Below are 17,274 nucleotides of genomic sequence, written 5' to 3' on the forward strand. Positions count from 1 at the left end.
ACTTGAGGAAAAAGTCGCCCCACTGTCTGGTACAGTGCTTGATTGGCTTAAATTCTATTTTTAAGACCTTGCTTGGTTTGTTCTCCTAGGTAATAATACATTTCACTCAGTCCCAGTACTTTGTTGTGTTCCCCTGGGTTTGATGATACTGAAATCTAAACTGTTGTAAAACCTAAGTATATTTTAACCACTACTGTCCTTGTCAGTTGCTTCCAAGTAATAAAGCCATGGATGCAACACAGTTCCTAAATGTAAACTATTTAGAGACTAAGATTATTTTAATTGGCATGCAATCATCTTTACACTAAGATAACCATTTTAATCTTTTAGTTTGTAGCACTAAGATATCAACTACCACCTATGCACATCACCTTGGAGTCCTTTTTGACAGTCAGTTGACATTTGAGGCACACATTAAAAACATTACTGAAATTTCCTTCCTTCACCTTTGTAGTATTGCAGGACTTTGGCCATTTCTCTGACAGTTTGCTTCTGAAAGGCTTGTTCATGTCCATTACTTCCAGATATGACTGCAGTAAAGTGCTTGTTTTGGACTACCTGCTAGATCCTTTCAGAAGCCCAGGTACCACTGAAGATGCCATATCCTGGCAGCCAGTGTGGTATAGTAGTTAAGGCTTTAGACCTTGTCCTTTATACTCTGAAGTTGTGAATTTAAATCCCACTACTAACACTGTCTGACCATGGTCAAGTGACTTTGTCTGCCTGTGCTCCAACTTGAAAGTACAAAATGTAACCTATTGTATCTTAAATGTTGTAAGTCACCTTGGATAAACACATCAGCCAAATAAGTAAATAGTAATAATATCCTCAATTTGCTCCTTTCTTATTTGGACCAAAAAAAATCACTGCTTGAGCTAGAATGCTGTTCATAGCTCAGCATTTATCACCATCATTCCTCAGAGTCTCTTAGTGTCTGTTCAGAAGGTCATATGAGAGCTACACTTTCCTGTGAAACTGAATCCTGACCATTCAGAAAGAAAGACCTCAGAGAGTCAGCATCTGTAACATCATCTCCAGCTCCATCATACTTAGCAATGGTCCACACCTCTTCACTTTGCTGACTCATGGCTGAACACCTGTGTACAGCTCTACCACCATCATTAAATTTGCTGATGACAAAACAGCAGTGAATTTCTTTCACAAGAGGGATGAGACACCTAACAGAATGAACATACAACAAATTGGCAAACTGGGGCAAGTGCAATAATCTGCCTCTTAATGTGGACAAGACGAAAGACCTGATAGCTGGCTTCAGGAAGTTCCTATACAAGGTCTTTTTCATGGAATTCATCAAGAGCACCGGATTCCGTTTTGTGCACCAGGCAGCTAATCTCACCTAAACAATTAACATGACTTCCATAGCCAAGAAGGCACAGCAGAATCCCCACTTCCTTCAGTGACTGTGGTAGGCAAGCTTACTTTCCCCCATTTTCACCACATTCTACAGGGGCACCATCAAGAGCATTCTGACCATTTGTGTCACTGTCTGGTCTAACCCCGATCTACAGGGGAAGAACTCTAACCCTGATTTACAATGGAACCAGTCAGGACTACAGACTCTCCTGATACACTACATGGCAGCATTCCTCTGTCAGGATTCCTGCCTGTAGTCCAATGGGGCTGCCTTGTAGGGTTCTGTGGGGCAGCCAGTGGGAGCTGTCAGGGTTAATGATCCCTAATTTGTGGGGTTTTTGTTTAACCCCAAAGTACTTCCAATGGGCTATGCCTCAGCAACATAAGTATTCCCGGGTCCAAGACAAACGGATCCACTTGACCTCTTTGAAGCTAGTTGAAGTCAAGTGGAAGAAGGACAAAGCTCACTTGGTGGAGTGGAAGGAGAGAAAAAAAAAAGAAGAAGAATTGTGTTGTGGTTATACCAACGTCAAAGCCTTTTGTAAAGTATCTGTCGAAATAACCTTTTTTAATTGTACGAGACTTGTGTCGTGGTATTTGTGTCCTGGGTTTGGAGTGCTACAATGCCCCATAGTGGTTACAACGTACTGTGTATATGTTACACCTAGAGAACATTATTTTGTCCATTGTATGCTGCAACACTGTGTTTGGATGGTATAACAATAAAGCCACTTGACTTAATTTGACATGACAGTATGTGCAAAAATGTGCTGCCTGGGTTTTTACTCAAACCTCATTGTATTGTCATATCACCCTTGTACTGTCACAACTACACTGGCTCATTGTTTATGCATGCATTATTTTAAGAACTCTTCCCCTAATATACAATGCAGCCCATGGGACATCCCCTTGCTTAAAAACAGCACTTCTTCTAGTATGTGAAATTGTTGGCTACAGCAACCTGTTTGCGACTGAGCGGCTGGACCAATTGGCCCTGCAGTGTTCTCTATACTCCTGGGTACACATGTAAAACCTGAGTTTTGGTGATGAGATCTGTATTAAAATTAGAAACACCTGTTATTTTTATTGTTGCATTATCAGTTTAATAGCACATTTTACTAGCTAAGGCCAGACAACAAATGCCAGATTTTGAGTCTATATGGCTATATTTTGTAAGAGGAATATGTCAGTAGGTATCACAATGATCTGTTGCTAGTTTTGACAGAGTATGGAGTAGTACCCCGTTGTTTTTTTGACCTTTTGTGACATATTTTGTGACAAAAACAGTGCATGTGTCACTAATCATTAGCAAAAGAGGGATGGATATTATTAGTTAGGAGCAGTAAGTTAATGTTTATGCTATAGAATTCTGCACACATATGGGAAAATATTTGTATGTCTCCACCAGAATTTTTCTGACAAAAATGGTACTGATTATGTGATTTAAAGTTATTAGTCAATGGAACAATCAATCGTTCTTTAATTTTATTTATTTTACTTTATTAAGTATTTCCCATGTAATAATTACTAATACAAAGCCATAGCAAAAATATCAAAGCCTTACAGTAACACAATCATCAGAAAGTGGGTGTAAGCAGGTAGGTTTATCATTGTCAGTGATATTGTTTAAAAAAAAAAAATTATAAAAATAACAGTAATTATTTAATAACAGTTATCAATACAATATTCTGTTTTATGTTCCAAATTAACTCTTGAAGTTCCAATATACCACTTAGCCTTTTTGCTGTTTAGTCTGTATTTTTACATTCATGGTGGCTTTATATATTATCATGCTGATGTTCGGTACTTTACATTTGGTGTCCCAGTGAAAAGTTTTTTCACATATATCTTAATAAAAAGGTGCAAGATAATCAAAAGTCATAAAATAGGCTTAATAACTAAAACAATGAACAATGTTCAGTACTTTACATTTGGTGTCCTAGTGAAAAGTTTTTTTTACATCTATCTTAATAAAAAGTTGCAAGATAATCAATAGTCATAAAATAGGCTAAATAACTAAAACAATGAACAGTATTTAAGAGTTTAGTTGAGGTATAACAACTTCAGCACAAAGTATTAAAAAGCTTATAACTGGATTTTCCTTTCTAATTTACACTTTGGCAAACAAAGAAAGAAGTTTTTCTAAACATACTGTAAATAACAGCTTAACTGAAAGTACAGATTATTGAAGCTGTTTGATTTAGACCAATAGTTTAACTTCTCTGACAGAAAATTGTGGTGGTTTATTTAGATACTTATTTTGCAGTCATAAAAGAATATTAAAGAGAACAGTGGTTTCATTTTCCAGCCATTACATATCTGTGTTTAAATAGAAATATTTGTTGTAGTTGTTTTCAGTTTTCCTTTAATTCCAGATATGAAAGACAAGAGGTAATGACAGCCTTAGTGCTTGTCAGGAAATGTCTATTTTACAATCGAATTGATGTCTTCCTGCCAAGGCCATCAAAGTATTTAATGTATTCCAGCACCCACTTCTCTTCAGGATTTGCACAGATCTCTCGATTCTTGCGTGTGGTGAATCTGTAAGAAGGTACAACAAAATATATAAGAAATAATTGGATGTTATTGTTCATTCACTAACCAAGGAGTCAGGTCAACAAACAATTGAATATTTCAGCAAAATCCTAAATTTCAGTCGATGATATCCCAAATGACTGATTACATCATTAAATAAGCAAAAGGAAAGGTCAGTGGTTGTTACTGATGCCCAAACCCTGTATTCATGGAGTTTCTATGTTCTCCACATGTTCTATGTGGAAGACTTACTTTAGGTCAATTCTAATCAGAGTGGTAACTCTGAAGCTAAGGACTTGCACTGATATTTGGGTGGTTGCTGGTTTGAATCCCTGTTACTGCCAAAATAGATCCTACTCTGCTGGGCCCCTGACGAAGGACTTTAACCTGCAATGGCTCCAGAGGTGCTATACAATGGCTGACCTGTGCTCTGACTCCAAGGGGTATGCGAAAACATTTTATAAGGCGAAATAAAGAACAAAAATAAATAAATAAATAAAATTCATCCCTCAACCCAATGAAATGTGCATGTTAGGTTGATTGGAAACCAAACCTTATACTAGCTCCTTAAGTGTGTGTGTGTGTGTATTGTTATACCCTGCAAAGAGATTAACACACCAGGCTCTTTACCATGAATTATCCTAGTGAATGAAAAGATGGACACCTTTGGAATGTTTCATTAAGGGAAATAGAAAAGAGGACATAGAATCTTCATATCCAAAGAGAAAAGAACATATAGCAAGATAAAATGAGACAACAGTGCTAACCACTACAAACCTGACTAAACCTCCCTGACTAGCATTCTATATGATAACTTTATGTTGGTGTAGTAACTCTGCATTTTAGGTAAGATATTGTTTTTAAGGCTAGTCAAGTGAGAGACTTTTTTAAGAATTTGATTTTGTGTCTTTTTATTTTATTTGTTTAAAGTATGGCATTATAGTTTGTTTTTCATTTCTTGATTATTGTTTTATTACTTTTCACTATAGAAGAATATCTAGTGAAACTATGTTCATAGGTCCTTATAGAAGTAAATTACTAAATCATGGTTTATGGAAACTCCATTCAAGTCCTTATAAAAACAAATTACTAATTCATGGTTTATTCAAATTTCATTCAGAGAAAGTTAAAGTGTACTGTTAGTCTTGTGCTTTTACTCCTGACAAAATGTACGTCTGCTGTCCTCACGTTTATTTTTTTACACTGCTGATCTTATACTGTACAAGCACATCACGTTTTACAGGAAATGAAACAAACACAGCAAACCCTACTCCTCTTCAAGTACGCCAGCACAAAACCGCGCACAGCACCCCAGTGAAAACAACATCTCGTGCAGCACCAATGAACTGTTTTGACAGCCAGTAATTTAACCGAGCTGTTTGGTGAGATGAGCACACAGGATGCTTTGCACCGTGCAGCTTTGTTTCTAAAGGGCTTTAAGACTTTCTGCTCTCTGAAGTTAGTCATGCCTTATCATTTTACTAAGAAAGTTTTGTGCACAAAAAAAGCTATATTTTATAAATAGTACAAAAAGAAATAATATTGCTACTGAATTAGAAATGTTACATGGTTTACATGCTAGCTTTACATGCACTCCATGGCAAACCTTTCTACACAGCACTGAAAAATGAAATACATAAAATCCATCCATCCATCCATTGTCTAACCCGCTGAATCCGAATACAGGGTCGCGGGGGTCTGCTGGAGCCAATCCCAGCCAACACAGGGCACAAGGCACGAACCAATCCTGGGCAGGGTGCCAACCCACCGCAGTACATAAAATCTGAACCCAAAATATTGAGCTCCTAGTGTGGAAGACTAACTCAACAAGAGCTCAATTTACAATAGTTTAAAGAAACATAATCTGCTGATGTATCTGACTTACAGGAAATACAGGGTATGTTTAACCATAATCAAGTTAAAAGTCAAGTTAACCATTCGATTTCATGAAACTACTGTCTCACCAATTTCAATTAAATGATTACTGTATATGATTATAGATTTACAAGAAACAGATATCCAGTTTATGGCTATTCTGACAAACATCTGCCGTGCTCAAAGTGAAATTCTCCCTTTACATGTGCAAGTCTCATTATTAGCATTACAGAAATGCAAAATTGTCATCGGCCTTGGATTCAGAAAAAAAATAAAGATGTTACTAGGTTTATATTCATTTAATTTTTCTTTCATTGTAAAAACACAACAGAGTTTGCTACTTTGTTGAAGTTGCACTGTCCCTGCTGTTTATGAAGGCTGCAGAGTTCATACATCTTTATCTGAGTTAAATTTTGACAGACAGATAGATTTTTAGCCAGGCTCAAGGTAGACATTCATTATAGACTGGGACATCAGATCACTCAAAGGCTCATCTTCACTTTTACAGAGTTGTCATTTAAGTTGTAAAACATTTATGAAATATTGCTTGTTTTTGGAGACCAACCAAGAAAAGCTTGGAAATTAAATATCCCTGGGCATCCTTTGTAAAGAGTAGTTTGTGTCCCAATTACCTGGCTAAACTGCACACCTCAGCCTAGTCATTCTAGCCCCCTAATCATCCCCTGTCTCTAAGTGGCTAACTATCTCACACCCCTTCACCACCTAACAACTAATGTGTGGTGAATGAGCACCCTGGTGCCAAAATGGTTGCCATTGCATCATCCACGTGGATTCTACACATTAGTGGTGGTTGAAGTCGCTCTCCACTCACTATGTAAAAGTGCTTTGTGTAATTAGAACGTAATAATTATTCACGTGAGGACAATTTAGAGTCAGTAATCAACCTAACACTCACACCTTTTTAATGTGAATAAAATACAAAGACACAGAGAAAACAATATGTAGAAAGGTGGATGTAAATCAAACCCTTGCCTTAGAACTGTAAACCACTGTACCACGCCACATATTCATCAAAATTTATAACATGAAAAACAAAACATATTTCACAAAGTTCACACATAAGTTAACCTTAACATTAATCTAAGTTTAAGTTACTAGTAACTTCCAATTTAAAAAATATACTTACAGAACTGCTTGGTTTGGGCACTGTGAGCTTGTCGTGTAGTAACCTGTGAGGCGACCTCGTGGAACTGGTTTAGAAATAAATTCGAAGCAGCATTTTTTTGGACTGTTTGCAATATTGAATCCTGAAGAAAGAACAATTGTGAAATGTTATGTTCTATCTATTTGTACTTGAACAGAGCTGTGCAAATACATTATACAAAACCTACATCCCTTCTAATTTTCAACTCCAGAAAAAAAAGACGGCTGTCAACATTCTACATATATATTTTAAGATCTGTTGTCTGAGATTTGATATCAAGTAAATATTAGAATACAGTTATCAGCAATGCTAAGGAGACCAGAATCAAACTTTTTTCAATATTCATTAAACATATTTCAGTGTTTTCTTTCTCCTATCAATATAAGTTCAATGTATGTTTCCTTACCCTCACTGAGAGACACAATGCCAAGTACAACAAGTGTCCCAACCAGGACCAATAAGTGCCGGGAGCTCATCTTCTAGTGTGAGTGGTGTCTGCCTGTCTGACACACATCAGGTCCTCAGTCTCATTTATAATGGATTGCTTTGACAGTGCATTCTATGGAATTCCCAGAGTGAGAGGTGGTAGAAACTCTGGGGGTTTCATTCTCTTAGTCTAACATCCCCTGCTATTAGTCATCAGGGAAGACATTTCAAAGTGTAAACGTGGCAGTGTATTATACTGTATTTAACCTTAGCCAATGTTATGCATTTTAAGTTACTGAATGTTTAAAAAAAATTCTTGTAAAACTTTCACTATCACATATCTGCTTTCAAAATAACTGTGGTTCAACTGTTAAAGTATATACACATGATATTTTTAGAATATTCAAATCTTTTTCCTTCCTGGGGAAGGCACATTACTATGTCACTTATTTTATGCACTTAGCTTTAAAATGCATACATGCATATCATATGTAAATGACTATTAAAATAGAATCAAAATGAGTAACAGAATTATCACTCAGAAAGAACCTTTGAAATGAGCAGGGGATCTCCCTATGTGTAGCTGTCCAGTTACTTGGGAGAAAGCTAAGAAAATGGTAGGATAAATAATACGAAGACTATCTATATTCATATAACAGTATTAGAAATTGCCATATTTACATAAAAGTTGCATTCCTTGATATAGTGGTACTTGCTGTTTCATATCTTTAGAGTCTTCAGTTCAGATCCATGGGTACATATGAAACTTGTGGGAAACCAGACCACATTGCTAAATGTGATGCACCTTAGATGTACAGTTCTATGGCAGTTACTCAAAAAGCATACACCTTGGTCATGGATACATTCTTGTTCAGAGGCTCTCATGTTTCTGAATGACTAACTCACCTCTCTACTTGTGCTGGCACAATTCAATCTTTCTAGCCCCATATTTTCTACCTGTGACTTTACCATTACGGTCATGGATGTAGTGCTGTCCAAGCTGCACAAAAGCACTGAGGGATCCATTGTGTTTACCATCTGATGCATTGGCCCTAGACAAGAACAATACCTACTAGGTGAGCACTCGGCACTGGCATGCTTCTGTCTATCTGTGAACATTCGAAGGCTGATAGTCACTGGGCACAGACCTCATAGGATTTACTGCTGGTCAGAGAAACTAATTTTGTAGTGGCTGACCTGCTATCCTGGACTTCATACAAATGCGCCATTCAGTATCTGAAGAAAAAGAGTGTCAACAGGATCCCCAATTGATTTATGCACATGCATATTGACCCCTCAGCTCATGGACATTGCTATTAAAGATGTATCCTAAGCACAGGTTATACAGTCAGAAGCTAAGCCATACTACCAAGACCCATTGTGTTGTATTAAAAGTTTGAATACTGAAAACAATGTCAATGCCTGCCTTTTCAGTGGGATGATTGACTGTACAGCCAAGCACCCAGTACAGACTCTAGTGTGACCATAATGGCTTTGTGAACAAGTAATGCTGGGTAACTTTAAACCACTTAATGCAGTTCTGCACAAATTGACTGACTTTTGGAAGTGTTTTTTTGCCACTTATGTTTGCACGGCTCTGTACATTGCTGACCACCTAAGACATCTGTTATATTCTTAGATGAATGGGAGAAGTAGAAAAAAAACTGTACCAAACCCTGAAAATAACATTGACATTCATTTTATTGATTTGTGTGAATTGCTGTTCTTCTTTGTACCTTCTTATATTTCAGAGTTTTCCATCACCACACCTGACAGCTCTCCCACATCTTTCCTATTAAGGCATGAACTCCTCCAATCCCAGTCTGCTTTTATTCCTCCAGTACTGGCAAAGCACAATCTCCAGTCACCTACACAGAAGGAAAGTGCATTTCAAGCAGACATTTTAAATGAGATCTCATAACATAAACACACATAAATATAAAAGCACATATTAAAACAATAAGGTATAAAATAGCAAGTAACACAAAAGTAAAACCAGTTGAAAACCAAACCAAATAATCAAATCTAACAGTGTGTATGCAAACAGATTGGTAACATTAATTGGTTAGGCTTCAACTCTTATCAACTTAATTTAGCATATTTGATAAAGTGAGTTTTAAGGTAGCACAGTAGGTCAGTGGTTCTCAAACTGTGGGGCGGACCCCCTGGGGGGCGCGAAGTAACAAAATGGGGGCACGAAGATGTGAAAAAAAGAAAACAAGAATCAAAAATACGAAAAATACATCTATTGAAACCAAACCAAATTAACAAACTACATTCTGATACTAGAAAAATAAATACAGAGTTAGATAAATGTCAATAAAAGTTAAGTAGGTATAATAAAATATGCATCTATGATATATCATTAATTATAAAAGCACAAATTGGTATTAGTGGGCTCCTTTCAAAAAAACGTTTAGGGGCGCGTGATTAAAACTGTTATGAAAACTCAGGTCGCAAATACTTAAAGGTTGAGAAACTCTGCAGTAGGTCATACTGACTCCTCGCAGACCCAACATCATGGGTTTCAATCATGTGGATGCGTGGAGTTTGCATGTTTGTATATATTGACCATCTACATGCTTAAAGATCTGTAGATTAGGTTAACTGTCCATTTTAAATTTACCCAATTGTGGGTGTGTGCATGAGTTGGTGCCCTGTCCAGAGCTAGTTCCTGTTATGTTATTTTATGTTACATTTTCTTAGGTAAGCAGGATTAAAAGGGAAGTCAGAAGTAAAAATAATGGAATCTGATCATTCATATCACTCACTTTAAGTCTAGTTTTCCTTTTAAACAGTTGAAATGAAATTATGCGGCAAATGTTACACTCCACTACAGATTACCCACTTCAGTCACTTAAATAATACATGCCTACATTAAAGTTGATACGATTAACCTAGTATCTACAGGTAGTAGTGAAAGACAGTGGTGTGAAAAACTATTTGCCCCCTTCCTGATTTCTTATTCTTTTGCATGTTTGTCACACAAAATGTTTCTGATCATCAAACACATTTAGCCATTAGTCAAATATAACACAAGTAAACACAAAATGCAGTTTTTAAATGATGGTTTTTATTATTTAGGGAGAAAAAAAAATCCAAACCTACATGGCCCTGTGTGAAAAAGTAATTGCCCCCTGAACCTAATAACTGGTTGGGCCACCCTTAGCAGCAATAACTGCAATCAAGCGTTTGCGATAACTTTGCAATGAGTCTTTTACAGCGCTCTGGAGGAATTTTGGCCCACTCATCTTTGCAGAATTGTTGTAATTCAGCTTTATTTGAGGGTTTTCTAGCATGAACCGCCTTTTTAAGGTCATGCCATAGCATCTCAATTGGATTCAGGTCAGGACTTTAACTAGGCCACTCCAAAGTCTTCATTTTGTTTTTCTTCAGCCATTCAGAGGTGGATTTGCTGGTGTGTTTTGAGTCATTGTCCTGTTGCAGCACCCAAGATCGCTTCAGCTTGAGTTGACGAACAGATGGCCGGACATTCTCCTTCAGGATTTTTTGGTAGACAGTAGAATTCATGGTTCCATCTATCACAGCAAGCCTTCCAGGTCCTGAAGCAGCAAAATAACCCCAGACCATCACACTACCACCACCATATTTTATTGTTGGTATGATGTTCTTTTTCTGAAATGCTGTGTTCCTTTTATGCCAGATGTAACGGTACATTTGCCTTCCAAAAAGTTTTTTGTCTCATCAGTCCACAAGGTATTTTCCCAAAAGTCTTGGCAATCATTGAGATGTTTCTTAGCAAAATTGAGACAAGCCCTAATGTTCTTTTTGCTTAACAGTGGTTTGCGTCTTGGAAATCTGCCATGCAGGCCGTTTTTGCCGAGTCTCTTTCTTATGGTGGAGTCGTGAACACTGACCTTAATTGAGGCAAGTGAGGCCTGCAGTTCTTTAGACGTTGTCCTGGGGTCTTTTGTGACCTCTCAGATGAGTCGTCTCTGCGCTCTTGGGGTAATTTTGGTTGGCTGGCCACTCCTGGGAAGGTTCACCACTGTTCCATGTTTTTGCCATTTGTGGATAATGGCTCTCACTGTGGTTCGCTGGAGTCCCAAAGCTTTAGAAATGGCTTTATAACCTTTACCAGACTGATAGATCTCAATTACTTCTGTTCTCATTTGTTCCTGAATTTCTTTGGATCTTGGCATGATGTCTAGCTTTTGAGGTGCTTTTGGTCTACTTCTCTGTGTCAGGCAGCTCCTATTTAAGTGATTTCTTGATTGAAACAGGTGTGGCAGTAATCAGGCCTGGGGGTGGCTACGGAAATTGAACTCAGGTGTGATACACCACAGTTAGGTTATTTTTAACAAGGGGCAATTACTTTTCACAGGGCCATGTAGGTTTGGATTTTTTCTCCCTAAATAATAAAAACCATCATTTAAAAACTGCATTTTGTGTTTACTTGTGTTATATATGACTAATGGTTAAATGTGTTTGATGATCAGAAACATTTTGTGTGACAAACATGCAAAAGAATAAGAAATCAGGAAGGGGGCAAATAGTTTTTCACACCACTGTAATTGTTTGAAGAAGGCCAAAATTTCCATTCTGTGAAGATATTAATGAAATCCAGCACTTACAAATGTTTTCTAATACTATATTAGAGAAGGAAGCCCAAATTGCATGTATTATTTCATTTATGTCTTTTCTATGTGGTGGAGGTTTGGAAGAGCAGACACACATGCTGGTTTAGTCTGTAGGTTTGTTTTAATTAAATCTGTAATGAATTCACCTGAGAATATAGTAAATCCCCCATGCTGATTGTTACATATGAAAGGAACATACAATTCAAACATTTAGGTCCAGACTAAGATGGAGTGTACAGGTATAGTTATTAATCACTATTTCCAGGGACAGAAGTGATGACAAGTTGTATGTTTAGGTAATCTTACCAACACCATTATTCATTTGGGAAGCAGACTACAAAGATGTACAGGTTGTATGATTTCAATTCCATCTCCACTATGTCAAGAAGAACTGACAGAGATCATTCACAAAATGGTAACAATGATGAGGAGAATTTTTGTATCATATTGCTTCCGTACTCTTGCTTTTATTGCTGCTCTCCTGGGAAACAGATAGAACTTATGTTTTGCTTTTGAATGAAGGGTGATTTGCTTGTCACTGGGAAATTTTAAAAGAAAAAAATAAATAAACATGGCCTGTCCTTCGGATGAGACATAAAACCAAAGTCCTGACTCTCTGTGGTCATTAAAGATCTCTGGGTATCCTTGATTAAAAGTTGGGTGTATCCTGATGACCAGGCTAAATTGACCACCATAGCCTAGTCCTTCTGGCAACCTAATCATCTCATGTCTCTAATTGACTGACTCTCTCACAACTTCACCACCTAACAGCTAATGTGTGGTGATTGTACTAACGTAGAAATGGCTGCTGTCACATCATGCAGGTGGCTACTACACATTAGTGGTGGTTGAAGTGGCTCTCCTCTCAATAACCACTTTGAGTAGAGAGAACAGCACAATATAAATGTAAAGAATTATTATTATTATTATTATATTTTCAAAAACCTAAAGAGAAGCTACACACTAATAAGATTGGGTATTGTTGGATTACCCATAAAATAGATTAGAACAGGAGACAGAATAACCATTTTACAGTGCCCATCTATCAATTTCCCACAACCTCCTTGGTCCACCTCTAGACCTCAGAGACTTCAGATTATCCTGTCATCAACTGCTGCATGGAAAGAACACAGCACTGGATTGGGCACCGAGTTAAACCAAGACACACACCCACACATACCAACACTCAGTCTCACCAGGTCATTTTAAATTTGCCAGTCAACTTAACCTGAGCTATGTGAGGGGGAATCTAAATATCAGACACATCTCAAGTAGAAATTATAAAATATTCCAGAGACTGTAATTAGACAGGGAATGAAGGACGATTTCATCTGTCTTTATGGCCACAGAGCTACTGTAACAACTGCATATAGGACATTGCAGCAAGTTTGAGAAGAACAGGCCATTCAGGCCAATAAGCTATTGACCTAATTTCTCCAAAATAACTTTGAGTCACACCATCATTTGACTCTAGAATTCTGTAACTTGTAATGGATAACTAATACAAAATGACTTACTGCAGACTGGAGAGACAATTTAAAATGGAGAACATTTCAAAGACAGAAATAAGAGTAAATTGATATCCATATTATGTAAAGACATTTAAAGTTACTTTAGTGGGTGGTAATTAAGTTGTAAGAAACTGATGGATGCTTTTTACTCAAAAGATTTAAATTTTATTTTAGCTGAATTCATCTGAAATGTAGGTGTTATCTTTCCTGTGGATTTGACTTTCAGTTATCATATTTCTGACCTTTCTAAAACTACTTTCACCAATACAGTATATAAGGTGATTTCTTAAATTATAAGCATTTGGAAAGCTATTTAATTTGTTTGTTGCAAGTGTGATTGTATTATTTTGACTTAAGACCTTTCAAATGTATCATAGTTAATTTCATATTTAATTCAAAACACAGCAACACTAATCATAACTACACCAAAAAAGTATGATCATTTAATTTCAGTTCATAAATCATTTGACTTGTTTCCAATTAACTTCATGACTGATTTTAAAATCCTCTTTCTCACATATACAGTCATAAATGGTTATGCAATTAGACTACAGTTGCATTAATTATGTATATTACACATCATACACATGAACAATGTTTTTATGACTTACAGTGTTAAGCTATTTTCATGCCTGTCAGACAGAGAATTCGTAAAAAGTGCAAATGCAGTATGGACAATGTAAAAAAGAGATATGCAATTTATACAAAATCAGAATATAACATGTTTTCTTTTTACAATATAAGAAGAGTTTTGAAACATTCCATGCTCAAAAAATTTTGAAGTGTCGCCATCATCATTAGGGAAAACTATTCTGATAGTGCGCAAAAACTACAGTGAAGCCAATGAATACCCACAGATGTGCTGCCAGTCTCCTGTGAATTATGTGATGTGTCTTTGTTTATCAATGGCTTCAGAGAAAGTAGCTGAATGCTCTTGATTGATATTGATGACTTTGTGATTTTCTGTTTTTTTTCTTGTTTTTTGAGATGTAACATTAATTAATAGACATACCTGTATATTGTTGGCTGCCTTGCAGTTAGGAGACCCAGGTTCACTTCCTGGGTCCACCCTGCGTGGAGTTTGCATGTTCTCCCCGTGTCTGCGTGGGTTTTCTTCCGGGTACTCCTGTTTCCTCCCACAGTCTGAAGACATGCAGGTTAGGTGCATTGGCAATCCTAAATTGTCCCTAGTGTGTGTGCTTGGTGTGTGGGTGTGTGTGCCCTACGGTGGGCTGGCGCCCTGCCTGGGGTTTGTTTCCTGCCTTGCGCCCTGCGTTGGATGGGATTGGCTCCAGTCAACCCCTGTGACCCTGTAGTTAGGATATAGCGGGTTGGATAATGGTTGGATGGATGGGTAATGTTGGCTTCAGTTTATGTTTAATTAGATTCTACCTTGTTCTGTGTGGGTTTTAACAAATCTGCATTTATATGTGTACAAGTTGTGTATTTAGTCATTAGTATAATCTATACTTGTATTTTAACTAAGAATTTCTCAGAGTGGTGCACTCAATGAAGAGTGCTATACAAAAAATAAGTTGTATTGTATTGTATTGTAACATTATTTGCATTCAGGACTAATTCTCTCATTGCAGCTGATGCTGCCAACATAGCTTGGACCCCCATCGCTTCATAGAGTGTAAAGTGGGTTTGTTAATCAATGCATGAATAGATGCAATTTTTTGCAAAGCAATCTGTAATATATTTCTGTCTTACAAAAAATTTAGTTTTGCTCTGCTGCCAAGCTATTATGCCAACAGAGATAAATAATTGACTGGTATTTACACATAAATATTACATCAATGTTTAAAAAGGAACCTATCACAAGCCTTGCATAATGTGTGCTCCAGTAAAGGGTGTTGCAGCATCCTCAGTATTAAACTGTATCAATGTATCAGGAAAATTGAAGTGTCTGGTGAACCCACAACACACATGGAGAAAATGCAAATTCCACATGGACAATGGACAGTTGAGGGATTTAAAGCTAGATTTGTGAGATGGCAATGATCATCACTGCAATGTCTGCTACCACACCTAGTTATAGGGCAAGATCACAGAGTTGTATATGCTTGCAATTTTTCTTTTTTGAGATGTAGTAAATACATTGCTTAAACCATGAATATCAATGAATCACATTATGTTAAGATACTGAATTTTAGATTTCCTTTTTTCTCTAGCTATAAAAGAAGCAGAAGATACCTCCTCAGCTTGATTATTTTGCAGTTTCATTTGATGAGAAAATGAAGTGCCTTCAAAAACATATTTTATGTAAGTCTAATGCTATGTCTAAATTTTGTGTCCTTGAAAGTTGCTTCCAATTAGTAATGCTCTATTGAGTTCTAGGACTTTTTATGTGAGCGACTTCTTCATATTATGATGAGTAATAGTACAGCAGGGAAAAACAAAATGAAGCAGAAGCAAGTCCCCTCAAGTTACGGCACACCGGTCCAATCCCCCACCCACACAGCACAGGTGGCCAAGGAGCAGACAACTGCAACAAAGTATAACCATCCACCCAATCAAAATGAATTTTTCTTTTAGTTTAAGGATGAACAAATTTAAATATGTTTAAAGATAACTTATTTATGCTATTATGTGCTGTGGAATGTTACTTTTAAAAGAATCTTACTTATAGATAGATAGATAGATAGATAGATAGATAGATAGATAGATAGATAGATAGATAGATAGATAGATAGATAGATAGATAGATAGATAGATAGATACTTTATTAATCCCAAGGGGAAATTCACATAATCCAGCAGCAGTATACTGATACAAAGAAACAATATTAAATTAAATAGTAATAAAAATGAAAAGAATTAAAATAAAATTAATGTTCGCATTTACTCCCCCGGGTGGAATTGAAGAGTCGCATAGTGTGGGGGAGGAACGATCTCTTTAGTCTGTCAGTGAAACAGGACAGTGACAAAAGTCTGTCACTGAAGCTACTCCTCTGTCTGGAGATGACACTGTTAAGTGGATGCAGTGGATTCTTCATAATTGACAGGAGTTTGCTTAGTGCCCGTCGCTCTGCCGCAGATGTTAAACTGTCCAACTTTAATCCTACAATGGAGCCTGCCTTCTTAACAAGTTTGTTATCACCAGTGACATTATTAGTTAGAAAAATAGTCATTAATACAGTATGTTAAATCATTTTTAATAAACTTTAATTTGTTAACAGTGTGTTACTTTTTCTATGTATAAAAACACATTTCATTGGCTTGCATTTGTTCTTAAATTCTGAACATTTCAACATTTAACAAAACTGACCGGAAACAAAGCAAGATTTGATCATTTTCGTGTGTTTTATAAAATCTGTATTTCCCATGGATCCTAACCTGAGATGGACACACTCCTCATGTGGCTGGGACTTGTCTGAGGGGGCGGAAATACCAAAAGAACACAGCTATGAAAAGCAGCCCCCTGAGCAGCAAATGGAGGGAGCACAGAGACAGCACTTGGAGAGCACTGTGTGACTCCTGGCTGCTAAAGCCCATTGGATTCTTGCCTTCATGCTGCAATGATGATCATTGGCCCACTGTGGTCCTAAACTGGACCAATTAAATGTACTTCTTAGCGCATGCAGGATTAAATGCATACCTATAACTTTTGTTCAGTTCTTTTCACTTGATTGTACACTACACATGTGCTTAACCACTTCCTCACTAGCTGTCACTAGACAGATGAATGAAACATCCAGTTTATATGTTTTATATGCTGCTGAAATAAATGATGTCCCTGTCAATAATATCACAACTTACATATTTGCCATCCTTCCACAACTAAA

At 36.9% G+C, this 17,274-nt stretch overlaps 1 protein-coding gene across 1 annotated transcript; it reads right to left on the reverse strand.

Moving 5' to 3' along the window:
* Window positions 1-2,866: 2,866 nt before the first annotated feature.
* Window positions 2,867-7,602, reverse strand: LOC120535004 (C-C motif chemokine 5-like). The gene is made up of 3 exons (XM_039762511.1): window positions 7,356-7,602; window positions 6,932-7,052; window positions 2,867-3,915 (listed from the first exon to the last, which is right to left on the reverse strand). The coding sequence occupies exons 1-3, from the start codon at window positions 7,423-7,425 to the stop codon at window positions 3,804-3,806; spliced, it is 303 nt and encodes a 100-aa protein (XP_039618445.1). The 5' UTR covers window positions 7,426-7,602; the 3' UTR covers window positions 2,867-3,803.
* Window positions 7,603-17,274: the final 9,672 nt, after the last annotated feature.

Source organism: Polypterus senegalus, chromosome 9 (genome assembly GCF_016835505.1).
Source record: "Polypterus senegalus isolate Bchr_013 chromosome 9, ASM1683550v1, whole genome shotgun sequence".
NCBI lineage: Eukaryota > Metazoa > Chordata > Cladistia > Polypteriformes > Polypteridae > Polypterus > Polypterus senegalus.

Coding starts and splice junctions, on each gene's coding strand:
- LOC120535004 (XM_039762511.1), bottom strand. CDS start 7,425: ATGAGCTCCCGGCACTTATTGGTCCTGGTTGGGACACTTGTTGTACTT. Junction 7,053..7,355: donor CATTGTGTCTCTCAGTGAGG/GTAAGGAAACAT, acceptor TTCTTTCTTCAG/GATTCAATATTGCAAACAGT. Junction 3,916..6,931: donor TGCCCAAACCAAGCAGTTCT/GTAAGTATATTT, acceptor ACCTTCTTACAG/ATTCACCACACGCAAGAATC.